The sequence below is a fragment of the Neomonachus schauinslandi genome, chromosome 9, assembly GCF_002201575.2.
Source record: "Neomonachus schauinslandi chromosome 9, ASM220157v2, whole genome shotgun sequence".
In the NCBI taxonomy this organism is placed as follows: Eukaryota; Metazoa; Chordata; class Mammalia; order Carnivora; family Phocidae; genus Neomonachus; species Neomonachus schauinslandi.
Genome location: NC_058411.1, coordinates 109,832,628 through 109,858,875, shown reverse-complemented (window position 1 = coordinate 109,858,875; position 26,248 = coordinate 109,832,628). Strand labels below are relative to the sequence as shown.

At 52.0% G+C, this 26,248-nt stretch overlaps 1 protein-coding gene across 1 annotated transcript in view; it reads left to right on the top strand.

The window, feature by feature from the left end:
- Positions 1-25,133, top strand: part of GRAMD2A (GRAM domain containing 2A) — a 31,160-nt gene extending 6,027 nt beyond the window's left edge. The window contains exons 2-11 of the mRNA XM_021693711.1: positions 18,676-18,768; positions 20,016-20,073; positions 20,450-20,525; positions 21,139-21,242; positions 21,820-21,918; positions 22,043-22,114; positions 22,658-22,720; positions 23,707-23,851; positions 24,097-24,196; positions 25,025-25,133. Coding sequence (XP_021549386.1) covers positions 18,676-18,768; positions 20,016-20,073; positions 20,450-20,525; positions 21,139-21,242; positions 21,820-21,918; positions 22,043-22,114; positions 22,658-22,720; positions 23,707-23,851; positions 24,097-24,196; positions 25,025-25,133 — 919 coding nt within the window. The remainder of the gene's footprint in view (positions 1-18,675; positions 18,769-20,015; positions 20,074-20,449; positions 20,526-21,138; positions 21,243-21,819; positions 21,919-22,042; positions 22,115-22,657; positions 22,721-23,706; positions 23,852-24,096; positions 24,197-25,024) is intronic.
- The last annotated feature ends 1,115 nt before the right edge of the window (positions 25,134-26,248 follow it).

Below are 26,248 nucleotides of genomic sequence, written 5' to 3'. Positions count from 1 at the left end.
TAGATTCTAAGGGTTTTCATGTAAGAAGAATGAAGTTTTAGAAATTGGGCATTTCAGAGGTGTCTATTAGTTAGTATTGTTGTGCCCTTGAAACATGTCTTTTTCTTGTTGTATCCTTTTTCTTCCTTTTTATTCTTTCCACCAAATGAAAATAGTGTATTGTGATCATAAAATTCAGGCATCGTATACAGAAAAGTATAAAGAAGAAAATTTTAAAAAACACCTAAAATCCCAACTCATGGAGAAAAATATTGTTGGAATTTTGGTGAGCATCCTTCCCACATATATTTTTTTATGCATGCTGTTCTATATAATGCTTTCCCCAATGTTATGTAATGCAATCCTTTCATGTTCATATAGATTTAGTTTTAATAAATAACTCGATAAATATAATTTTATTTATTTATTTTTAAGATTTTATTTATTTATTTGACAGAGAGAGAGACACCAAGAGCAGGAACAGAAGTAGGAGGAATGGGAGAGGCAGAAGCAGGCCCCCTGCTGAGCAGCGAACAGGACGCGGGGCTTGATCCCAGGACCCTGGGATCATGACCTGAGTCCAAGGCAGACACTTAACGACTGAGCCACCCAAGTGCCCCGATAAATATCATTTTGTTACATAGCCTTTCCTCCATGAATAAACCACAATTTGTTCCTGGCTTATTCTTTTTTTCTTCTAATTACAGTTCAGTGAACATTCTTATACATTTAAATTTGTGTCCAGTTATTTTCTAAGAATAAATTGTTAGAGTTGGAATTTATGGGCCTGGCAGGTATCTACATATGAAGTATATGTACGTTTTCTCACACTGCCTTATCACACAGTAGTGGGTGAGACTGCCCATTCATCAGCATGTTGATCAACAGTAGATATTATTAAGCTTTTGAGCCTTTGACATTTAATAAGTAAAAAAGAAGATATCATTTCTTCCTTTTACTTTAAATATTAAAAACAATCTTTATTGTTTTTTTGCTGATTTTGAAAGTATTACATGCCTGTTTTAATAAGTTTAAATAAAAGAGAAATTAAAGAGAGTAAAAATCAGGGGCACCTGGGTGGCTCAGTCGGTTAAGTGTCTGCCTTTGGGTTCAGGTCATGATCCAGGGGTCCTGGGATCCATCTCCACATTGGGCTCCCTGCTCAGCAGGGAGACTGCTTCTCCCTCTCTCTCCGCCCCTCCCCCTGCTTGTGTGTGCTCTCTCTCGGTCAGATAAATTAATAAAATCTTTAAAAAAAAAGAGTGAAATTCACCCTATAATTCTCACACAAGATATAATCACTGTTGTTTGATATATACCCTTAGGTATAGAAGGTTAAATTTTATAAATGGATTAATTATATTTTCCTTACTAATCTGTACCTACTTTCACTAAATAACACATTTTAGGCCTTTTTCTCTATGAGCCCATGCAGCTATACTCCACTCTTTTAGTCAGTTGCATAGATGATATTGATAAAATATTATTTAGGTATTTCCACTTTTTTCACCATAATTGTTAACTGTATGAATATAAATTTTTGCCTACTTGTCCATTTATTTCCTTATGCCAAGGTCTGTGAGATGGAGTTGTTGGATCAAAGGATCTGTAGATTTGTAATAAATCGGTGGTGGTACTGAGCACTATAAATTTTTTAGTGCTTAACAATAATATAGTTATGAGAAATATTCTTTTGTGACTTGCCTCTTCAATATTCTTTGCTCGCTTTTCTATTAGATCGTTTACTTCCTTTTGCTGACTTGGATGAGTTCATTATATGTTTAAAAATATCAATTCTTTGTTTAAATGTACAAAGTTTTTAATTTTTATGCAATTAAATATTTTATGTGTTCTGGGTTTTATATCTTGCTTAGAAAAATCTTTCCTAATATTTTAATACTCTCCTCCATTTTGTTTTAGTTCTTTATTGATTTAGAAAATATTTGGATGTTTACTCTCCTTGGAATTTATTTTTGTGAATGATGTGAGCTAGCCAGGTGCCTCAATACCATTTATTGGACAATCCATTCTTCTCTTACCTATTTGGAACACCTTCTTTATCATATACTAAATTCTCAGATAGCCATAGATCATGTTCTGGACTCCCTGTTAGGATCTGTTCATCTTTCTTAAGCCAGTAAATACCATGGTATTTTGGTTTTTTAAAATTAAATTTTATTTTATTTAAATTCAATTAATTAACATATTTATAATATTTGCATTATTAGTTTCAGAGGTAGAGTTCAGTGATTCATCAGTTGCATAGAACACCCAGTGTTCATTACATCACGTGCCCTCCTTAATGTCCATCACCCAGTTACCCCATCCCCCCACCCACTTCCCCTCCAGCAACCCTCAGTTTGTTTCCTATAAATACCATGGTATTTTGATTGCTCTAGCTTTGTAGTTTGTTCCGACATCTGGTAAGGCAAGCCCTTGCATTAAATTTGAGATAAATTCACTCCTTTAAAACTTTGAATCTTCCCACTCAAGAACATTTATTCAAGTCTTTTATGTCTTTTAAAAAAGGTTTATGGTTTTCTTCTCATGGACTTTCGACATTTTAAAAGTTTATTCTTCGATATTTTATATGTGTTGTTTCCATGTGAATAGAACCATTTTCCCAAATATATTTTATGACTTTTATATATTTATATATATTGTATAATTATATATATGATATATATATATTTTACTGTGGGTCTACAGAGAATCTATTGACTTTTATGTTGATCTTATAACCCCTAGAATAATAAACTCCATAAGAACTCACTATGTGTCTATCCCCACCACAGCTCTGCCTAGCTTACTGCTGAAATATAAGAGTGTCTGGGCCATTTTCTTTTGTTTGTTTTCAGTTGACTGTGTTCTCTAGATAGTTTATCTTACCATCTTTCAAATAAAAATTCTCTCTTTTTGGGGGAGCGCCTGGCTGGCTGAGTTGATGGAGCATGCTACTCTTCTGGGGGTCATGAGTTCAAGCCCCACTTTGGACGTAGAGCTTACTTAAAAATAAATAAATAAATAAATAAATAAATAAATAAATATTAGAATTTCTCTCTTCTTAGTGTCTAAACCTTTTCTTTCTTTTTCTTGCTTCTGTGCAATGGCTAGAACCTCCAGAACATTGTTGAATAATAGGGGCGAGAGCAGGCATTCCGGGGGTTTGCACCAGTTCGGCCATCTGGAGTTCTCCCTGGAGGAAGAGGTCCCAGGACCCAGCCAGCCCCATAAGACTAGGTCACGGCTCAGGAATCTGAACCCTTCGCCGCAGCACAGCTTGGGGGAGCCCAGTTGTCCAGGTTTGGGCCGTCCTAAATCCGGGCCAGCTACCAGGTTTGGTGTGGGACACCGATCCGACAGGGGACCTCGGGTGGGGCCCTGGATCCCTTTTCGGAGAGGCCCGGAGGTGCGGCGGGGCTGCTGCACTCCGGGCAGCACCCTCCGTCCGCACCAGCTTTTGCTCTCAACGCTTCAGGGCGCATCAGCCCCCTCGGAGGCTGGGCCGGCCGGCCGGGCGGGATCGCTGGCGCCCGGCCGCCGCCTCGGGGAGCTGAGCTCAGTGCCGGGCTGGAATTCCGGGTGTGGCCGCCCTCTGGCGCCGGGTGACCCCGGGCTTCCCAGCGCCTTTGGAGGCAGGTGCCCAAAACGGACCGGTGCCTCGCGGGCTGCCGCAGACGCGCGCCGGGGCTGGAGCAGCGGCAGGTGAGGACGCCGGGGCGGGGCGGACCCGGCAGTGAGGCTGCGGGCGCGGGTGGCCCCCTCCCCGCAGGGAACCTTCTCCCGTCCTCCAGCATCTCCGCCGGCTTTCACTGGGAGCAAGGCAGCAGGATTCGAGGTTGGCGTGGCGCCGGGCTGGCCCCTGACTTGCGCTCAGCAGCATCCTCACTCGTACTCAGAGACCTGTCCTCACGGTCCGTCCCTGGGATGCGGTCACCAGCCTGGGAGGGAGGAAGGAGGAGCGGGCCTTTAGCACCGGAGTCTGGATCCATACCCCCACTACCCCACCGAGATTGCCGAAGTGACTCACCTTGTCATTGCTGATGAAGCGACAGCCTTCAGTCTTCCTCCTACCTGCCTCTCAGCAACCACTGATTCCCATTCCTCCTTCTGACACATTCCTTGGGCTTCCATGACAACCCCTACCCTTAGGTTTCTTTCTAGCTCTTAGCTCTCTCTCTCCTAGGCTCCTCAGGGGGACTCTCTCCTGCACACAACGTTTAAGTGTTGTGCTTCTTTGGATCCCAGATTTCTCTCCTCCCTCTCCGCCTCCTTGAGATATAATCCATATACCATAAGATTCACCCTTTTAAAGTGTACGGTTCAGTGGCTTTTAATGTATTCACCAAGTTGTGCAGCTCTCCCCACCGGCTAATTCCAGAACGGTTTCATCACCCCAAAAAGAAACCCTGCGCACATTAGTCACTTCCCATTTCCCCTTTCCCCAGCACCTTGGCAACCACTAATCTACTTTCTGTCTCCATGGATTTGCCAGTTCTCGACATTTCCTGTACATGGAATCATACAGTATGTGGTCTTTCATAACTGGCTTCTTTCACTTAGCATAATGTTTTTACGGTTCTTTCATATTGTAGCTTGTAACAATACTTCACTCCTTTCAAGGCTCAGTAATATTCCATTGTGTGGATGTACCACAGTTTATCTGCTCATCAGTTGATGGGTATTTGGGCTGTTTCCATTTTGGGGAGTTAATTATCATAATGCTATGAGTATTCTTGTACGAGACTTTGTATGCACATGTTTTCAGTTCTCTCGGGGTGTACACCTAGGAGTGCAACTGGTGGGTCCTATAGTAACTCTATGTTTAACTGTTTGAGGAACCACCAAACTGTTTTCCAAAGCAGTTGTACCATTTGACATTCCCACCAGCAATACATGAGGGCTCAGTTTCTCTGCATCCTCACCAACACCTAATATTGATTATGGTCCCCTAGTGGGTATGAAGTGGTATCTAATTGTGGTTTTGATTTGTATTTCCTTGATGGCTAATGATGTTGAGCATCTCTTTATGTACTTATTGGTCATTTGACATCACCTTTGGAAGAATGTTTAGTCAAACATTTGCCCAGTTTTAGTTGGATTACTTGACTTTATCATTCAATTTTAAGAGTTCTTTTTAGGGGGGCACCTGGGTGGCTCAGTCGTTCAGCGTCTGCCTTCGGCTCAGGTCATGATCCCAGGGGCCTGGGATCGAGCCCCGCATCGGGCTCCCTGCTCTGCGGGAAGCCTGCTTCTCCCTCTCCCCCTCCCCGTGCTTGTGTTCCCTCTCTCGCTGTGTCTCTCTCTGTCAAATAAATAAATGAAATCTTAAAAAAAAAAAAGGAAAGAAAAGATTTCTTTTTAGGGGGTGCCTGGATGGTGCATTCTTGGTTTTGACTCTGGTTGTGATCTCAGGGTCATGAGATTGAGTTGTGAGATGGAGCCCTGGGTCGACTCCACCCTCAGCATGGAGTCTGCTTAGGTTTCGCTCTCCCTCTCTCTGTGCCCCTCTCCCCACCTCCTGCAAGTGTGTGTGCTCTCTCTCTCTCAAATAAATAAATACATCTTCACTGAACAGGGAGCTGGATGGGGAACTTGATCCCAGGACCCTGGGATCATAACCTGAGGCGAAGGCAGACGCTTAACTGACTGAGCCACCCAGGTGCCCCTAAATGATCTTTTTTTTTTTTTTAAAGAGTTCTTTTTAAAAAAATTATTTTAATTGTGGTTAAGAAAAACACATAACATAAAATTTATCATCTTAACCATTTCTAAGTGCACTTGTACAGTTCGGTATTGTTAAGCATATTCATATTGTTGTGCAAACCGTCTCCAGAACTTTTTCATCTTGCAAAACTGAAATACCCACGAAATACCTCTCTACCTTCTCCTCCCTCCAGCCCCTGGCATCCACCATTCCACTTTCTGTTTCTTTGAATTTGATACTCTAGATACTTCATATAAGTGGAATGATACAGTATTTATCCTTTGGGACTGGCTTATTTCACTTAGTATAATATTTTCAAGGTGGAGTTCTTTATATATTCTGGATATTAGTCTCTTATCAGATATATGATTTGCAAATATTTTCTCCCATTCTGTGGGTTGTCTTCACTTTCTTGATGAATCATTAGCACAAAAGTTTCCAATTTTGATAAGGCTCAGTTTATCTTTTCTTTTGTTTCCTGTGCTTTCGGTATCATATCTTTTTTTTTTTTTTTAGATTTTATTTATTTATTTGACAGGGAGAGAGACAATGAGAGAGGGAACACAAGCAGGGGGAGTGGGAGAGGGAGAAGCAAACTTCCCACTGAGCAGGGAGCCTGATGTGGGGCTCAATCCCAGGACCCTGGGATCATGACCTGAGCCGAAGGCAGACGCTTAACGACTGAGTCACCCAGGCGCCCCTCGGTATCATATCTTAAGAGACGATTGCCTAATCAAAGGTCACAAAGATTTACAACTGTTTTCTTCTAAAAGTTTTGTGGTGTTAGCTCTGACATTTTTGAGCTTATTTTTATATATGGTGTGAGATAGGGGTCCAACTTAAATCTTTTGCTTGTGAATATCGAGTCCCAGCACCATTTGTTGAAAAGACTCATCTTTCTCCCATTGAATTGGTTTTGGCGCTCTTGTTGATAGCTTCTCTTCTTTTTTTTTTTTTTTTAAAGATTTTATTTATTTATTTATTTGAGAGAGAGAGAGAGAAACAGCATGAGAGGGGATAGGGTCAGAGGGAGAAGCAGGCTCCCCGCCGAGCCGGGAGCCCGATGCGGGACTCGATCCCGGGACTCCAGGATCATGACCTGAGCCGAAGGCAGTCGCTTAACCAACTGAGCCACCCAGGCGCCCGCTTCTCTTCTTTATGTATCCACTTTCCTAGCTCCTGTACTCATTCGTGGGCCAGTAACTCAGAAATTTATCCCTTTGGCCTGGACCTTTCTTCTGAGCTCCTTACTTCTATATAACTTGACATCTCCACTTAAATGTTTCTCACACAACTTCAAGACTGAACTCTTGATTGTTTCCTTCAAATATGCTCTTTTTCCAATATATTTTTCCCTGTTTCATCTCAGTAAAACAGAGCAGTATCCTACTTGCTTAAGCCAGAAATCTAGAGTCATATTTGACATTTTTGCCCTTAGACCCCACGTCCAATGGATCACCAAGTCAGGTTGATTTTATTTGGAAATATATGTCCTGAATCCATCCCTGGCCTTCCAACACCACTGCCACCAAGTGTGAGACATCATCTCTCCACTGGAATACAGTCTCCTAACTCATCTGTCTCCATGGAAAAATTTTAAACATATACAAAAAAGGAGAGAGTTGTAGAGTGGATACCCATGTATCCATCACCCAGCTATAATAATCATCAACAGAAGATTGTCCCTATTTCATCAATACTTACCTCTACTCCCCCTTTCCCCACCTCCTTTAGATTACTTTCAAGCAAATCCATGTGTCAGAGCGATCTCTTTAAGATACAAAGTTGATAGGGGCGCCTGGGTGGCTCAGTCGTTAGGTGTCTGCCTTCGGCTCAGGGTCATGATCCCAGGGTCCTGGGATCGAGCCCCGCATCGGGCTCCCTGCTCGGCGGGAAGCCTGCTTCTCCCTCTCCCACTCCCCCTGCTTGTGTTCCCTCTCTCGCTGTCTGTCTCTGTCAAATAAATAAATAAAATCTTTAAAAGAAAAAAAAAGATACAAAGTTGATAGTGTATTTCCCTGTTTAAATCCCCTTATTGATTCCCCACTGCTTTTAAGAAAATGAAAGAAACCCTTATTGGGGTGCACAGGGCCCTGCATGATCTAGCCCTGCCAACCCCTCCAGCCTCGTTGCTCCCCACTTCACTACTTCTACCCTCTAGACACAAAGGCTCTGTTTATGTTCCTCATACATGCTACACACCTCTGGCCTCAGGGCCTTTGCGCATCCATCATAAACCCTCTACAATGACCCCTCTCTAACTCCCTCCAAATACCCTCCCCCATCTGATTAGCACCCATTGGCTATCAGCTCAAAATGCCACTACTTAGGGAAAGCTTCCCTGCTTTCCACGGCTGAGTCAGGACTCCCTGATAGAGGTCCAACTAGGATGCTGGGCTCTTCTTTCGTAGCATAGATGACATAGTTATAATTATGTATTGATTTATATAAATATTTGTTTCATGTCTGCCTCTCCCACCAGGCATTTTGGGGATAGTAGCTTGCCTTATCCCTCTTAGTACACACAGCACTTACACGGAGCTGAGCGAACTGCAGACGTTCAGCTGGTGTTTGTAGGAGGGAGGCAGGGAGGCTGGCAGCCCTTTGAGGATTGTGACCCTGCTAGCCTCTCCTGGGGTAGGGGGTTCTTCTGACCACAGGAGGGTCAGTGGCCATTTGCATTCACCCAGTTCCTAGCTCTGCTTTGTTTCTCCCTCAGACAACACTTGCTTTCCTTCCTGGGCTGAGGCTTTCTTGCCCCTTCGCTGAGAGTAACTGAGGCCCAGAGAGAGGGAGTGGCTTCTCCAAGCCCCCTCAGCAGTGACAGGTACTTCCACGCCTGCCTCTCTGTCTTCTGGCCCCCACCCCCAGCCTCTTTCAGGACCCTAGACTCCTTCCAACCAGCCCCGTGCCCTGAGAAGAGCCTGGAGGGCCCACAAAGCCAGCGTGATTCTGAGGTGGGTGTTAGGGGATGGTTGGAATTGGGGTGCGTTGGATGGTATCCGTGGATGGACAGAGCGGGCTTGTCCCGAGAGTAGCCACGCCCCCTGGTAGCCTTGGGCGGGGGTGGGGGGCGGCTGAGCGCCGGGCGGCCTGTGGGCCCTCCCTCAGCAGGCTGGGCAGAGAGTAGCCCCCAGGAGCACAGGAGTGCTCTGTTTCTTAATGAATGCAAGTCTGTTTTTCGACCTGAATGACCAGCTTCTTGTCTGGAAATGGCCAGGCCCGAAGTGGCCGGCCAAGAAAAAGTGGTCTGTGACCAGGTCCAGGGGTGCCAGCTTAAACAGATGCTTCCACAGCAGTGGAAATGCGGGATGAGGCCAGCGACAGGCAGGTCACTCTCCGCAGGACCAACCGCCTGCTCCTCGGTGTGGCCTGGGCTTCGCGAGAAATCCTGGCCGTGCCCGGCAGCAGAGCTTCCATGTTTCAGCTCTTTGTCCGTCTGCCTCCCTGGGGACTGTTCTCACTCTGCGGGCCTCTGAGCTCTGGCCGGGAAGGGGCGGCAACTGCTGGCCTCAGACCTCTGGGGTGGGGGGGGTGAGATGCTGAGCGTGCGGGGGCTGAGCTGTGGGAGTGCCTCCTGGGCCCCCGCGGCGGGCCGGGGGTGGGGGGCAGTCCCTGGGTGGGGCCCAGGTGCAGAGAGGGCCGTCCCCACAGAGGCTTGCTGGCTGTAGTCCCAGGGGAAGAGTCAGTCATGCAGGAGCTCTGTGGGTGCCGTTTGGGGCCTGGCGGGGCCTCAGTCTCTGCTTCCCATGGGCGGTTGCACTTCCAGGTATCCCTCAAGGGGCATGATGGGATGTAGAGTTTTCAGTGTTGCAGGCAGGCGTGGGGGGTGGGGGGCGAGGCTGTGAGAACCCCCCCATCTGCCCCAGGGCTAGGCCATGACCTCTCAGACCCCCCCCCAGTAGCCCTGAAGATCTGCAGGTCAGAGAGGGGATTTCCCCCCATTTTATAGGGGAGCAGACCCTGAGGAAGGTGACTGGGGACCACACAGAAGGAGGTCAAGGGCAGAGAAAAGCAAACTTGAGTGACTTGCTCTCTCTCCAGGTCTTGTGTTTGTGTCTTGAGTCCCAGTGCGGTGGAACAAACTACACAGAGGAGCTTCTCAGCAGGGAGTGTTTGTTTATTCAGTACACAGTTATTGAGCACTTACTGCATGCCTGAAGCTGTGTGCAGCCCCGGGGTGAGAGATGAATAAGGAAGACGGTCTAGCGGGTCTAGTGGAGAGACAGCCACTTAAATGGGCGGTACAGCAATGAAGATATCTGAGCAGGGGTCTGCTCTCCCTGGAGCTACAGGCTTGGCAGGCTTCGGGGAGCGGAGGTGTTGGGGGATAAGAGCAAGAAGGTCTCCACCTTGGGCAGGAGCTAAGCAGGACCCAGCAGAGCCGGAAGGACAGCTCACTAGCAACGCTCCCAAATGCCTGAGAGAAGTCAGCCTGAGCACTTTGATCCTGAATTCCATCCCTGTGAGGACCTGGGCCTTTCTAGTGTACCCCGAGAGCCCGGATCTGGATGGCGGGGGTGTGTGGGAGGCCCTAGAGCAGGGAAGAGGGCAATTGGGGTCCTTTAACCGGGGTGGGGCCAGTCAACCAAGCAGCTAAGGGCTTGGCTGACCAGCTCTGGGCTCCACAGAGAGGCCTGGGCAGTGGGCAGCGTCTTGGTTGCCAAGAGTGGGAGATGGGGCCAGCCTTGCTCTTGGCCCTCCCGGCTCCCGTTGGGTAGAAGGCCAGGGGCCTCTGAGATCCCTGTAGGTAGGTGTTCTTGTTGGCAGCAGAGCTCAAAGGGGTCCTTGTTCAGGCTGGATGCAGCCACCCCCAGAGGCCTAACCAGCTCACATCTCCTCCTGAACAACTAGCTCTCCCAGTTTGTTTGGTCCTTGGAGCAGAGAAGATAAAGGCTTGGTGGGGGTGGGGAATAGGAAGGGGTCTGATCTAGGGAACCCCACCTCTCAGACAGGCCCCTGCATGGCTGTCTCAGCGCAAGAGACCTCCTTTGGTCTCCCCCAAGCCCCGTCTACTGGGAGCACTACAGCAGAGGGCAGAACACCAGGCGCGGAGCCCTCTGGGCGGCGTGCTGAAGGGGACAGAGGCAGGATTTCGGCCAGACCGATGTTTGAATTCAGCTCCACTCCTCCCTGCTTGTGTGGTCGGGAGCTCGTGCATTACCTGTCTGGGCTGCCTCTTCATCTGTATGACCGGACACCAGAGCGGGCCTCAGGGCTGGAGGTCCTGAGCCACACCTGTCCCCTCCCCTCTCCCCAGGGGCTCCCTCCGCTAATAGGGCTTGACTTGGTTTGAACCTTGCGAGTCCTTCCGCCTCCGGACCCCGAAGGCCTGTTGGGGGTGTGGTGGAACCCAGGCCTGGGTGTCAGACCTCCACGGGGTCCTGGCCCTGCCAACGACTGAGTGTGGGCACGTCACTGGAGCCAGCTGGGCCTCCCTTCTGCCCCTGTGAAATGCCAGCAGAACCACCTGCCCCATGTGAGTGGCTGAAATGATGTCTCAGGTGTGCCCTGGTTGTGGGGCTTCTGGTCCGGCTGCAAGTGCCGGGAAAGTGAATGGACTGCAAGCGGGGCAGACCCTCTGCTCTCTCCCAGCCTGGGGCCTTGGCCCATGCCCTGCTGCTTCTCTCTCTGCTCTCTGCTCTCTCTTCACTTGTTCTAGACCTAGCTCCGGGGGCACCCGGAGGTTCCGCTCCAGTGTCCCTGCAGCATACGTCCGTCCTGCCTGCTCACTGCCTCTGGCTGGGCACCTCCCGTCTCGTAGGCTCTGGGGAGGATCCACTAGAAATGGAGTCGGATGGGCTAAGATCATCTCTTCCTCCAGAGAGGCTGCTGGTCAGCTTGCAGATGGCCCTATGCAGGTCTGAAGCACCTGTGGTTCTGCCAGTGGCGGCCAGGGTCATTTGGTCCAGACTGTGACGTCTTGGGAAGCAGGGCACCTGGCCTTCCACCTTCCCATTCATTTCAAAGCTGCCCCAGGTCGTCAGAGGGAGCTAAGCACATCCCTGGCTCAGGTGTTCTCAGACCTCCTGGGTGTAGGGTTCATAGCTGCGCTGAGCACCTGCCCCTGCTGAGCCCTTTGCCGGGGCTGCTGAGCCGGACAGCTGGGTGGGGGGGCACCCAGCGTGTGGCCCCCAACGCACCGAGCCCCACCCCCATACACTCAGGATGGACTTCAGCTGTGGGCTTTTCTCCCCTTTTCTGGGCAGCAGAAACAGCAAAGCAGTTGTCCTAGATAAGGAACATCAGCTTCGAAAATAAAGTGAGGTGCAGTTTCTGTGTAAGAAATACTAGGATTATTTTTGCAAAAGAAGATTGCTTTTTCTCTTCAGGTTTTAGAGTACTGATGATCAGCCTGACTTTATCAACATTATGCCAGTTTCCCTTTGGCAGAGGTCTTGTCAGCCGGTGTCTGGGCTATGTGTCAGGACTGTGGCCCTGGGAGGGACGTAGGGAGGCTCTCAGGAAGGACACAGAGCCAACCTCTGCTGCACAGAAAGCTGCCCCTGCTTCCCTGGCATGACCTAGTAAATGTGCTCTGTGACCTGAACAGATGAAGGAAATCTCTATGAACAATGTGGTTCCTGTCTTGCCGAGGGTGTTCCTGGAACTCTAGAGGGGCAGGGCCCTAGATCCAGAGCCCGGGGCGGGGGGGGATTCCACCTGGATTCCAGGGGAGGTATGCTTCTCCCTCTGAGCCCCAAAGGAAGGAGAGACGTGGGGGTGAGATTCATCCAGTGGTTTCTTTACACTGGTTGCATGTTTCAAATCACCTGAGAGCCTTGAAAAGCCTGAAACTGAACATCTGACCCACCAATTCCAATCCTAAGTGTTTACCCATAGAAATGAATACTTGTGTCCACACAACAGGTACTGGAATGTTCTTGACCACACCTTCGCAACAGGCAAAAACTGGAAAACTGCCCAGATGCCCATCTAGAGTCAAATGAATAAATCAGCTGCAGTATGTCCGTGTAATGGGATACTAAACACTAGTGGAAATGCACAGTTTACAGCTACACACAACACCGTGGACGGATCCCCCAAATGCATTGCTGAGTAAAGGAAGCCACATAAAAGAGTATGTGTGGTACGATTCCATTCACAGAAAGCCCGGAGAGGCAGAGACCACGTGTGTCGTGGAAGCCCGGATGACGGTCATCCTTGTGGGTTTCGGGGGAGGGGATGAGACTGGAAGGAGCAGGGTGGGGGGTTTCTGGGGGCTGGTTTCCACGTGTGTTCTATTTGTGAGATGCACTGAATTGTACACTTATTTTATGTGTGCTTTTCTGTATGCAAATTATTCTTTACTAAGAAGTTGAAAATATATAGTTACCTAGCGGCTCCCCCGAGAGGCTCTGATTTAATTGGTGTGAGACAGGGCTCAGGCATCATTTTTTTGTTTGCTTTTTGGAGAAGCTCTCCATGTGATGCTCACGTGTAGCCAGCAGGCTGCACATAAAGTTGACGGGACGGTCTCTCTCCTCCGTGAAGGAGGTGGTGCGCTGTGTGCTGAGGTGGAGGTGGGCCACCTCGGTGGCCTGTGAGTTTTGTGCTTTCAGGGACGTGGTGCTAAGGTGTGGTTTTTTTGTTTGGAAGAGGGCTCTACTTGGAGGTCCCCGGGGCCCAGGGTCCTAGCTGGCTGCCGAAGGGGAGAAACTGTCGCTGGGCCTGGTCTTGAGAAGGGCTGGCAGGCCCCCCAGGATGCTCTAGTATCTCGAATGCCCAGGAGAAGTCAACTTGGGAGGCCCGCAAGTTGCCCCAGGGGACCTGCCTGCGACCCTGGAGGCCTGGCTGGCTCAGGCTGCTAGGCCTGGCTTTCTGCTTCAGCGTGGCTGGGGTATGGCTTGGAGGAGCCCGGGGGGGGGGGGGGTTGCCCTGGGGCTACGAAGGGTTGAGTGTAGACAAGGGGGCTGGGTAAGCTGGGGGAGTGTTGCCTGGGCACAGGACAGCCCAGGGGCATGCCCTTCAGTGGACAGTGCAGGGGAGGCAGGAGGGCCCCAAATACCACATCCATCCCATCCCGTCTGAGCCACTTTCTCCTTTTTCTTATGTCTTCTGCCTCCCACTTGAGCTCCCCGTTTGGTCAGTCAGCCAGGATGGACTGGGTGCCTGGCAGTGCTGGGCTGGTGCTGACGCCTGCTCCATCCGCCTGCAGGGGCCCCATGGGCTCCGTCCTCCATTCCGTTCCCTCCTGCTGCCTGGCTTTGTCCTGCCCACCCCGCTCTGGGAGTGTCACCATCTCTCTTTCTCTGTCTCCTTCCTTCGCGGTAGCAAACACTGGGTGCCTGCTGTGTGCTGGGGATACAGGGATGGATGAAACACACCCCTGGTGGAGCTCAGAGTCGACTGGGGGCAGACGGATGTGTAGACAGACAAGCACAGTCTGGTGTGGTAAGTGCTGGGGCGACAGCATGACGGAGGGGACGAGGGACCGCAGAAGAGGGACTGACCAGCTCTGCAGGGGGGAAACCAGGGAAGGCTTCACAGAGGAGGTGACATTTGAACTGGGGCTCTAAAGATGAGCGGAATTCCCCAGGTGGATGCGCGTGGAGAGGAATTCCAGGTGTGGAGGACGAGCCCCTGGGGAGGGCGACTGCAGCAAGGAAGCTGGGGCTCAGGGGCCTTGTGGGGGACCCTGGGAAGGGAAGCAGGATGCTCAGGAAGGCCTGCAGAGGTGGCGAGAGGGAACTCAAGAAGGAACACCAGCAGCAGAGCGGCGGGATCAGCTCTGGGCCCCAGGTGGCTCTGTTGGCTGTGCAAGGTGCGGAGAGGGCCAGGCATGTGAGCAAGCTTGTCGCCTGCATCCGCGGAAACGACGGTGGTGATGTGGCTGGCCCGCGCAGCAGGAGTGGAGAAGGTGGATGGTGTCGTGGGTTAAGCGGTGGTAGGGCTCTTGGGGCCTTGGGGATCGATTGGTCATGGGGGTGGGGAGGAGAGAGCTACGGATTCTGGCTGGGGCCGCTGTGGCAGGAGGAACCTTTAAGGGATGTTGGGTGCTCGGAAGGAAGCAGATCTGGGGGGATGACACCGAGCGCACCTTGCTGGATGCATCCTGATGGCGGGCTGAAGCTCAGGAGGAGAGGGGGTGTCAGGTTAGAGATTTAGATTTAGGAGTGCCCGCCTAGTGGGAGTATTTTGAGCCTGGGAAACATCGAGAGTGGAGTGCACATGGCAGGTGTCCTGTGAAGCCTGGAGTTTGCAGGACGCAGCTCGACTCTGGGACCTCTGGATGCCCTCCTCGTTGTCTCTTTCTTCCTTCCCTACTCTCTCTGTGACCCCCCTTTCTTGACTGGCCTGGCTCCTCTCCTGACATCTCCCCGGATCTGCTAGCTGCCCATCCCTGCCCTCTCAGCTGCCCTGAGTGGCAGGCCCCACGCTGGGCTCATGGCACGATAAGCTCAATATTTGTGGAGGGAATGAAGGCAGGCTTATGGGGGGGTCAAGTTCCTGCTGCGTCCTCTGGAGAGGCATCCTGCCCTGGGACCAGGCTCAGCAGGGTGAAAGGGCCCCATCGGGGCCTTCCCCAACCTTTTCTACCCTCTCTAATGTCCAAAGTATTGGGCCTCCCCTTGATTACAATAATGATATTTTGGGGTGGGGGGCTTTGATTGAAAAAACAGACACAGATTTGAGGACTTCTGATCTTACCCCACAGTGTGGAGGTGGGTGGGACTGGATGGGCCGGGGGTGTCGTTCACAACACACAGAGCAACTGGCTTGAGGAGGTCTGTGTGGGAATGCACAGAGGCTGCCAGCATGGTAGGGGGGGCCCAGGCTGGCCCCCCCCATTCTCCAGCTTCCTGCTCTTGAAGCCCCCTTCCTGGCCTTCTGCGGCAGGGCCCAGGGGGTCTTTGGGGGCTCCCCTCCTGACTGGTTCTGTGGTGACCACTCTGCCCCAGGCCTACCTGTGCATCTGACTTCACTCCCGCGTCTTTATTTTTACACATCTAAACACTGTAGGGGAGAAGACTGGTGGAAAGTCTGACTTGATCATTTTGAAAGCAGTACCTTGGGGCCCCAGGCGGGGTCTCTGTATCAGGAACATTAGGAGGCCGGCCAGGAGGGACTGGCCTTCACAGATGGACAGGTCGGAATGGCTTGTAACCATCCTGTTCATCATGCGTAAAGGGGTTGCTTTTAAGTTTAAGGATATTTGAAAGCCATTTGCTCCCAGTCACTGTGTTTTACCCCCGTTCTAATCTTCCTGGAGATGCTGTGGGGAATGTGCAGAGCCTTCTTTTGTTTTTCTCACGGTCTGTCCCTCCTCCAGCCTCGCTTCCTGTCCCCACAGGGTCATTCCTCAAACGGGCTGTGTGTGCCTGCTGCACGCTGGCTCTGCCCCCAGCTCAGGGCCTTCGGTGAGGGAGGAGGCGGGGTCCCTGCCATGCTGGAGCCCCCGGAGGTGAGCAGTTTAGGCACCGACCCGGTGTGACAAGTGCCCAGAGGGAGGCAGGGATTGGGGTGCTGTGAGTGTCTGCCACGGGGGCTCCTCACTAGGCCGGGGGAGGGTGGAGGGCAGGCTCCCTTCTCCTGGAGAAAGTCACGCGGGACCTAAGGATGAGTTCGGTCTAGGATCCCCGCACAGGCATGATTATGAACGCAAAGTTAGATTATGGGAACCTATGCAGGGCGATAGTCCTACCCAGCCGGTAAGGTTCAGCTTCCTTTTCTCTGGGAGCCCTTCTGTGACTCTCGCTCTGTCTGCTCTCTGAGCTCCTATGGCCCTGACACCTCCAATCACCCTTTCCAGTGCCTGAGTGACAGGCTCCCTGCCGCTGAGACCCTGGCCAAGGTCCTGCTTGGAGGTCTCACTCTATCCCTGGTCCTCCAGGTTAGAGTGTGTTCCTTCGAGCAGGCCCCACACCCTTCTCTTTCCTGGTGGCCCAGGAAAGCTCACAGGCCGCAGGGTCCAAGCTCAGTGGTTTGACTTGTGCACGCTCTGCGTTGGGGGCCTCTCCAACCAAAGCATGCAAGCCAAGTGGGGAACCAAGAGATGGAAGACGTGGAAGGAATCTACCACACAAAAATGGAACAAAACCACAGGCAAAACTAAAGGCAAATGACACACTGGGGGAGATGTTTACAAACATGATAAACTAAGGATTAATGTTCTTGAAAAAGCATTTAATACAAATCAATAAGACAAACGTGGAGATCCTCATAGACAATTCACAGGTGGAAGTTCCAGGGGTTCATATGCCTACATGGGAAAACTCGTTCAACCCCTCCATAAGGAGAAATAGAAATGAAAATAGCATGTTTTCACGTACCAAATTTGAATAGCCAGGGTAAGGCCTCGGTGTTGAGAAACGGGCGCCCTCACGTAGCGCTGATGCTCGTGGTCACCAGCAGAGCATCTGGAAGCAGTTTGGAGTGGGTCTAAAGAGCCTGAGAAATATGCATTCTCCACCCACGAATCACACTTCTGAGAATCTGTCTCAGCCATGGACAGGGACACGGGGAATTCCTCATGAGATCATGTTAAGCAACAAAAGTAAGACCTACGTATTATAATGCATAATTCCACTCCCATAAATTCTATATTTATGCATAAACCTTTTCTTTGGGTGATTTTTGAAGAATTTTTTTCCTTCTGGGGTATTTTGATCATCATAATTATAGGTTTTATCTTTTTCATATTTTCTATAATGAGCATAGTAAAAATCAAGAGGGGGAGGGAAAACCCTCTTGAAATGTGAAATGATGGAACCAAATAAATCTAGAAATTACCTTTGGGGGTCAAAAGGGTCAAATCACTAGCAAAACTTGTTGCTTTGCAAGATTCAGGAAACCTATGTTGATGTGTGCACCAAAATTCTCCATAAGGGCAAGGACAGAGGTCACCAGGCCACAGGGCTGTGGATGGGCTGATTTTGTGGGGTGAGGTCACCTGGCTCTTCACTGTGTGATACTGGGTCCAGCCGGTCCCTTGCCTGGTCTGTTTCCTACTGTGTACACAGCATGGTAGGGGGGCAGACTAAGTCATCTCTGATCTTGGCAGATCTCAGCTGAGTGGGCAACTCTGTTCTTGAAGAAGAGAACTTTGACTCGCCCCAGTGAGAGCTGAGAGGGACTGCGGGCTGGTATTTGCAGGCCTCAGGTTCCAGCTCCTTATCTGCCCAGGACCTTGTAGCCTGTTTGCGACCACTGCAGCGCCCTGCCTTGGCCCTGCTTCTTGGCCACCCTCTCTTCCTGTCAGCTTCTGGGCCCACTCTTTTGGGGGTGAATCGGGCTGCTCAGGTTTTATTGATTCCTAGCCTGTCTCCTGGAGGGGCAGGAAGGGGAGACCCTATGCTTTGGAGCTGTTTAGGGGAGGCATGAACTCAAAAGCCATTGGGGAGCCCCACCTGCGCAGGGAGATGGCGGCTCCTCCCTCCAGGGCTCCCTCTCTGCGACATTTTTGACACGGCTTGGCTCTCAGGGCCAAGGTGCCCTGACTGTCCGAAGGCCACCAGGCTACCTCCTGGTGCGGGGCCGCTCCTCCCCTCCCAGCCCATGGTTACCTGTGGGCTGACTGGAGCCCCCCCGCCCCCCAACACACACCATCACTGCACCAGTTCCTCAGCTCTGCTTCAGCCTCCTGTGCTCAGCATCCTTCCTCAGATCCCGATGGCTTATGGAATGCCACCCAGGCACCTCAGGAACTTCTACTGTCAGCCGTGAGCAAGTCTTAGAGTCCTTCCCACTGTGCTTTCTCAAGGGTGGGCCGGGTGTGCCCCACTAAGGTAGGCTGATTTTCCTTCCGGTCTGGGCATAAACTGACCTGCAGGCTTCCAGAAAATGCGGCATGAGATTGCCCCCTCTGTCAGGAACCAGAGCACTCCTGCCTGAGCTGCTGCCTCTGACCGGTCACATCTTCAGCCTCCGCCTGAATAGCAGGGCCCGTCTGGGGTGCAGGCAGAGGAGCCGGCCTGGGTGTGTGAAGCTGCTAGGGAAAGGTGCTCCGACAGAGCCACCCTTCCTGATGTGGGCCTGTTTCTGCGCAGCAACCAACAGATGCATGGAAAGACGGCTTCTCTGAAGAGCCCCGTGTCCTGCTCAGAGAAACTAGCCAGGATTCAGGCACCCCTGGACTCCAGGTGAGGCCCCTCCCGGTCAGAGATACCTACGGATTAGGGGTGGGAAACCCTCAGGAGGACCTTAAAGAAAGGGGCAAATAAAAAAGAATGAAATCTTGCCATTTGCAATGACATGGTTGGAGCTAGAGAGTATTATGCTAAGTGAAATTAAGTCCGAGAAAGACAAATACCATATGACTTCACTCATATGTGGAATTTAAGAGACAAATCAAACGAGCAGAGGGGAGAAGAGGAGAGAGAGAGGGACAAACCAAGAAACAGACTCTGAACTCTAGAGAACACACTGATGGGCACTAGTGGGGAGGTGGTTGGGGGGATGGGTGACATGGGTGATGGGGATGAAGGACTGCGCTTGTGATGAGGGTGATGTATGGAGGTATTGAATCACTTTATTGTACGCCTGAAATTAATATTGCACTGTATGTTAACTGGCTGGCGTTTAAATAAAAAATAAAAAAAGAAAGGGGCAAAGGCGTTAAAGAAGGGGCAGAAAGGGGACCTTGCGTCTGGTGTTAGGCTGGGCATAGGCTGCCCCGTGCCTCTTCTTCCCAGTCCGGGGCCTGTCCCAGCACACGGGGACCTAGCAGAGTCTAGGCTTCTCAGATTACCAGCCTCCTCCCTGCCCACCTGTCCTCAGGCCAACCTGGCCAGGGCGAAGCTTTGCGTTCCAGCACCACCCCCTCTCCCTCAGCCTTGGTAGCCTCCCTCAGGTCAGGTGAGTCTGCTGAGCTCCAGGCTGCCGGGAGGGAGGAGGCTGCAAGGAGGGCAGTCCTGCCCGGATCATGGCCCACGGCCAGGCCCCGGAGCCGTGAGTCTGACATCTCCACCTCACCCGCTCCCCAAACTGGTCCCCATCCCTGTGTCTCCTGCTCACCTATCCTTGTGTCTGCTCCTCTGCTTATCCTTTGGCCAGAGAAGTGGGAGAGGGTTTTTGATACCCAGGGGTGGGCAGCTCCTAAGCATCTCTGGGAGATGGGAGATGGAGGCTCAGGCGGATCATACCTCCTGGGGGGCCCGCTGCCCACTGCTGTCTGGGAGGAAGGCCCCCAGCATGCAGGAGTGCCCTTCCCCAGGGCTGAGCTCCGTCCTCCCTGTTGCTTATCACCTTGCTGTGGCTCCTAGAGAAGGGCCTCAGTCTTCAATCTCTCCCCCAAGCTTCTGGCTTGAAGCCAGGGCAGACCTGGCACTAAGGATGTATGGGCAGGACTCAAGGGTTCCTTGTCCCTGGAATGGAATCTCTTTTGCAGTCTGCACTGGCCAGAAGGCTTGAAGGGTGAAGAGAGAAAGAAGTGTGGCCGAGAAGGGGTAAGTGTGTGGAGGCCGCCTTTTCACTGCCCACCAAGGGAGGGGCTCTGGGCTGCCCGAATCCAGGGACTGTTGGCTCCTTGGCCGCCAAGGCCTGTCACCAAGGGAAACCTGAGTGAGTGTCCCCTCCTGGGTGGGGGTGGTGCGTCCCCCTCCCATCATAGGCTGCCCGTCAGGACCTCCTGTCGTCATGTCACCGAGAGACAAGCTGTGCTTGGGACTCAGCCTTTCACCCACGCTGGCTCTTTGCTGACTGCTTGGCGCTAAGTCCCCGGAGCCCCTGCCCCCATGGCATTATTTCCTGGTGGCTGGTGCAGGGCCCCTTTGGGGAATCTAATCCCCCAGGACTTCTCAGCCCCAGCTTGTGTGTTTGCAGACGCTACTGAGTAAATACAACCAACAATACCACAAGCTGTTTAAGGACATCCCCTTGGAGGAGGTAGTTCTCAAAGGTGAGCTGTCTCCCAGGTGTGCCTGGACAGGTGCCTAGAGTGCCTGAGGCCCAGGTCCTCTCCTCTGGAGCCTCCAAGGCACAATTTTGATATGGGAACTGGCTGCCCTTTGCATGTGGTTGGGCCTGTTTTCTTTAGAAGTCTGAGAAGACCGGGCAGATGGGGGATCTGAAATGGAATTTATGAAAGTATTCTTGGGGCACTGTCAGGGCTTCCAAATTTTATTTCTGTTCTGTTCTTATCCATGACTGTTCTTTCCTGCTCAGGCTTCTCAGTGAGCATGTGGGAGCATTTGCACAATCGAGGCCCTCTCTCCAGGGCAGGGCAAGGTGTTCTGCCTGAGGGAGCGAGAATCCAGGCTTAGGGAACCCTTTGAAGCATGAGTAGAGGAAGAGGAAAGCTCTAGCAGTTTGGTGGGCTCAGGTGGGGCAGTCAGGACTCTTGAGAAGGACTCAGGGTGCTGGTGGAATGGGTGGTTTGGGGCCTGGGGTTGGGAAGGGGGATTCTGAGCAAGGCAGTCCCTGAGGCTGGGCTCTGGACTCCTGAGTGTGAGGACGCAGGCCCTAGGCCTTCGGAGTTGCTCATGGCAGTCTTCTTTCCTGTGAATTCCCAGTGTGTTCCTGCGCCCTCCAGAGAGACCTCCTTCTCCAGGGCCGGCTCTACATCTCCCCCAACTGGCTCTGCTTCCATGCCAGCCTCTTTGGCAAGGATATAAAGGTAGTAATAAGTGGTAAGGGCTGCAATGGGCCCATGAGGCCCCAGCCGGGAAAGAGACAGGGCCCCTATCCTGTGGGCATCAGGCACCTGGCGAAGCCTCTCACTGTGAGGCATCCCACCTGGTCTCCAGGGAAGAAGCTTCACCCCTTCCAAAGCAGGGCTCCGATCTAGACTCCACAGAGTCTACAACAGGTCATAGCCAGTTTATTCTGCCTATGGGTGCCTCTGAAATGCCTTCAGAATCAGAGTGGCATGTCACACTTTGGGGGAGCCATAATTATGGCCAGGTGATGGCTCAGGGAACTCCATTACTGGAGTATGGGATTCACCAGGGCAACCATCCTTGGCCTCCTGGATAATAGGGTGAGAGCCCAGAGGGCAGGGGCAGGGTGGTGGGACACCTGGAAGGGGAGCCTGCATCAGAGGGTGGAACGCTCACATATTCTCCCACCTAGGGCCAGGCTTCTCCATGGTGTCCATGCTTGGCTGACTGCCAGTCAGGGGGCACTACGCAGGAAGCAAAGGGACTGTGTCCTTGGGGGTGAGTCCTGAGAGAAGCATGCCTCTCCTCCCTCAGGTGGTCATTCCCGTGGTGTCTGTCCAAATGATCAAAAAACACAAGATGGCGCGGCTTCTTCCCAATGGCCTGGCCATCACCACCAACACCAGCCAGAAGGTCAGTGAGTCTCTGGACTGGCCATCCCTTGTAAGTCTCCTGTCCCAGCCCCAGGATCCTGACTCTGGTACTCTCCCCAGTCTGTATTTACACCACCCTTTTCTGTTTTCTTTCTCTATCCCAGTACGTCTTTGTGTCACTGCTTTCCCGGGACAGTGTATATGACATGCTGAGGAGGGTCTGCACACACCTCCAGGTATGGAGCTCCGGGGCAGGAGTTGGGCCAGGGCAGTTGCTCAGGCCTAGACTGAGGTCTTGGGACCAGGCTGTTGGGAGAGGTTGGCCCATCTCTCCAGCATAGGGACCAAGAGCAGGGAGAGGCGAGTAATGGGCTCAGGCTCAGTGTATCTGAGCTTAGTCCTTGGGCGGGGTGTCTATGCTTATGAGCGTGTCTCTTTGAGGCCAGTGTCTGCTGTGTGTCCCCATGTGTATGCCCTCATCATGCTTCTTCAGTGTGCAGACAGAAGCACGTGGCTGCTTCCCAGTATGCCTACAGCTCTCTTTGGCCCACGCCGAGGAAGTGGGGAGGGGCGGCAGCATGGGGAAGTACATTGCCTTGGATTTACCCTCTGCTCCAGCACTGACTAGGGGACTCCGGCAAACTCTGGGAGCTAGGCTTCCTCTGACCCAAGGTGGCTTATTTGGAGGTAAAGCTCTCTTGGAGAGTGCTAACACCTCCTCACTCCTGACCTTGGCTGTTCCTGATGGACAAGTGACCCCAGTTTCCTTTCTTCCTTAGCCTTCCAGCAAGAAGAGCCTGAGTGTAAGAGAATTTCCAGAGGAACCTGAGTGCGAATCCCTGGTGAGAACTGAGGTTGGAAGCAAAAGCTGCCGGTGTGAGGGAACCTATGGCTCTGAGGCTTCAGGGCCTCCCAGGCAGCAGCCCACAATGTCCCCTTGTCCCCTTCCAGGCTCAAGAGCCAGTGGCCGTGCTATGCCAAGGGGTCCCCTAGACCTAACACGCTCCGTGCCATGCGGAGCCACTATGTCCTGGGCAGATCTGCTGACTTTCTGAGCAGAACAGTTGTCCAGCCCCCAGAACGCTGCCCGGGTTGGATCCCACATCTGTACAGCCACAGAGCCAGTGACCCTCCTCTTTTCTTTAGCAGGGTCAGCAGGGCCTTCCAGGGGATAGAGATGTCTTCGGGGAAGAACTCCAAAGGCTATCACTGTAGAACTCAGACAGACTCATTTGAGATGCCGAGGTCCCAGCAGTTTCCTTTGCTGCGGGGGTTCTGGGTAGGCAGAGCTGAGTGCTAGAACAGTGATGGGGATGGAAATGACCCCAGGGTGTTTGAAGTCTCCTTCACTAACCACTAAGCATTTAGCCAAGCATATAATATGCACAGTACTATGCAGGGGATAGAAGGTGCTGTTCCCATTTTTGTTGATGGGGACCCTAAGTACCCCCTGCTAAGGTCAGTGGTGTACTTAGGGTCAGAGTCCAGATTAGGAGGACTTATCCCATCTAAGATACATTGTGCCAAGCTTTCTTGGGCTCAGCGGATCTGAGCACGTACCTGGGTTGGATCCCACTGTCGTTCTATAGTAGCAGTCTTCAAAGACATTGTTCCCTGGAAGAATGGCTGGTCCCAACAAGGGAGCAGGTAAGAGAGACACATTGTTGCTAAGGCAATGGCTCCCCTCCTCCTGGGTACCTGCCATCATGCTCACTGGGTATCCGTACTGGTAGTACCTGGAAAAGCTTTGATAAACCTAGTGTGGGCCCCTTAGGACAAATGACATCCCAGGGTCATAGAGAGACAGTTTTTCCTGCCTTCTCTGCAGGAATTCCTCATCCCTGAGATGAAGTGGAGAAAAGTGTGCCCTGCCTCCAGGTCCCTGTCCCTCCCAGACAACATCCCTTGTATACCTCGGGCATCCATGGACTCCACGGACAACTTCTTTCCCTCCAGGAAGCCTCCCGGGTCTGGTGAGCTCAGGGTGCTCGTCTGTGACAACTGCTTGCAAAGACCAGGCTTTCCCTGCCCCCACTTCTGCAAAATGTAAAAATCACAGCCAGCAAGGCTTCTGAGAGCTGTTTCGTACTTTATCCAAATCTATAAGGAAAAGCCAAGCCCAGAGCCTAAGCAGCTTGAGAATGGGGGGAGGTGGGCTTGCTCCTTGCTGGGCTGGGCTCCTGCCGCAGGACGATGCCTAACTGCTCTCCTATCACAGAGAAGGCTGTCTGTGAGGAGGAGAAGCTGGAGGAAGAGCCCAGGAGCGACGGGGAGCTCAGGCTCTGGGATTACCAGCTCCTCAAGGTCATCTTTGTGCTGTAGGTGACTATATTGGGCGTCTGGCTGTTTGGCGCAGGGGCCTCTGTGTGTGGGGCGGTCACTGTCCAGAGTGAGGGCAAGGTCCTAAGTCAACTGAAGGCTCCTGAGTGGTGTCTGGAGGCTACCTGGCAGGCCCTTCTGCAGCAAGACAAAGTGCCTCCAGTCTTTATTCATGCACCCCTGTAATTTAGGGTTAAGGCTGTGCAGTAGGGAGGGGCAGGATATGAAGCTATTGAAAAAAGGGAAAGTTGCATGGGATTGGGGAGGGGGACAGCTGACAAAATTGGAGAGGGCCATCAGATAGACTAGGGGAGAGCCGTGGCCTTCCTGCCACCCACCTTTAGAGTAGTTTTTGGAACCCCAGACTTGTCTGTAATTCTGCCTAAGGACCAACCGAGTGGTGAGCATGGTGGGGCCCCTGGCTTCCCCTCACCTTACCTCATGATCTTCCTCTGGTTCTGCTGGCTGAGTTCCAACTGTCAGCCTCAGCACTTGCTGGGAGAAGGGACGTACCACCTCGGGGGATAATCTTAACGGCCTTGAAGAGGAGGCACAGGACCAAGGTGGCTGGTCAGAGGGAAGGTGGGCTCAATTTAAGGACCCAGAATTCCTGCGGGGCTTTGAAGACACCTCCATGGGGACAAGTCTCAGGACCCCCACATGGCCTCTGGGAACAAAGATGTCCAGGCCTGAATGTAGCCGAGAGGCAAAGAGTTCTTTAATTCCTCCAGTTGCAGGAAGTAGCTTTGTCCCCACTCCTATTTTTGGTGAGCCTCCAAAAATGTCCTTTTTCCAGATAGATATCCTTCTTATCTCTCTTTCTCCAGGATCTGCTTCTTGGTCATGTCCTCATCCTATCTGGCGTTCCGCATCTCCCGGCTAGAACAGCAGTTATGCTCCCTGAATTGGGATGGCCCAGTCCCTGGGCACAGGTGATGTCCTGTCTCTTCCCAGTGCCTCGGGGATTGAAGGTAAAGGACAGGAGCCAATACCTATGGCCAGGCTGCTTGTTGTCCTGGTTGGACTTGGCCCTGCCCTTGGGCTGGCTTGACAGCTCAATCTGGCAAGCAAGGTTGGACACAGTGTGCAGGGTAAGGCCCCTTCTCTGATCTGGGGATCTCCTGTGTGCAGGTAACAACCACCTTGGCTTCTCCAAGAAGAATGCTCTGGGTGCTAAGCTTCCACCAGTGACCCCCGTGGTTTATGCTGTTGCTGTGCTGAGACTGAATATGAAGGAAAATACTCCAGATCCTTCCTCCTCCCCTCAACTCTTATCCCTGCTGTTGACAAAGCTCCTACAATTTGGGGACTCAGACACGAAGCCAGATTCTTGGAACCAGCCGAGAAATTCTGTATACTAAGCTTCAGCAAGCCCTTGGAAAAAGAAAGTTAGCTTGTTCCTTGGAAACGGTCTGGCACAGAGGCAGAGCACTAGGAACCAACCAAGGGACAAAGGCCACGATTTGGTACGTGGAATGCAGCTCTCCACGGCCACGCGGCTCGCGGCAGTAGTGGTACAGAGGCCCGGACGAAAACCACCAGTGGGCCTCTGCTCTCTCCCAACATACTGTGCTCTCACTGGGGCCCCCGAGAGTCCCTGTCCTGGGGGCACCTGTCAGGCCCAGGGCAGACAGGGGACGTGGGGTGGGGGGAGCTAGGAACGACGAGAGGAGGGTGTGTAGCTAGGATTCCAGCCAGAGGGGAAGGTTCATGCCCCTCACGAGGAGGCTGGCTGAATCCGGAGGACAATACTTGTAGCAGAGGACGTGGCAGGGGCTGCAAAGGAGGGCCGAGGCCCAGTGTTCTGTGTCCTTAGCTGCCACTTCCTGGTGAGACAGGTGGAGCAGGGCCTGTGATCACTGTGGTCACAGACCTGGTACTGCATCTTCCCCGGGTGTGCTCAAACAGTTCTGAGGTGCCCCAGGCGGGAAGTAGAGGATGGGGGGGCGGGGAAGGTCGGTGGCTTTGATTTGAGCTGGCTTTGTACTCCCTGCCTGACTGCCTGAGAGGCCATGACCAATAGCAGCCTGTTGGGGAGGCGTGGCTGGGCA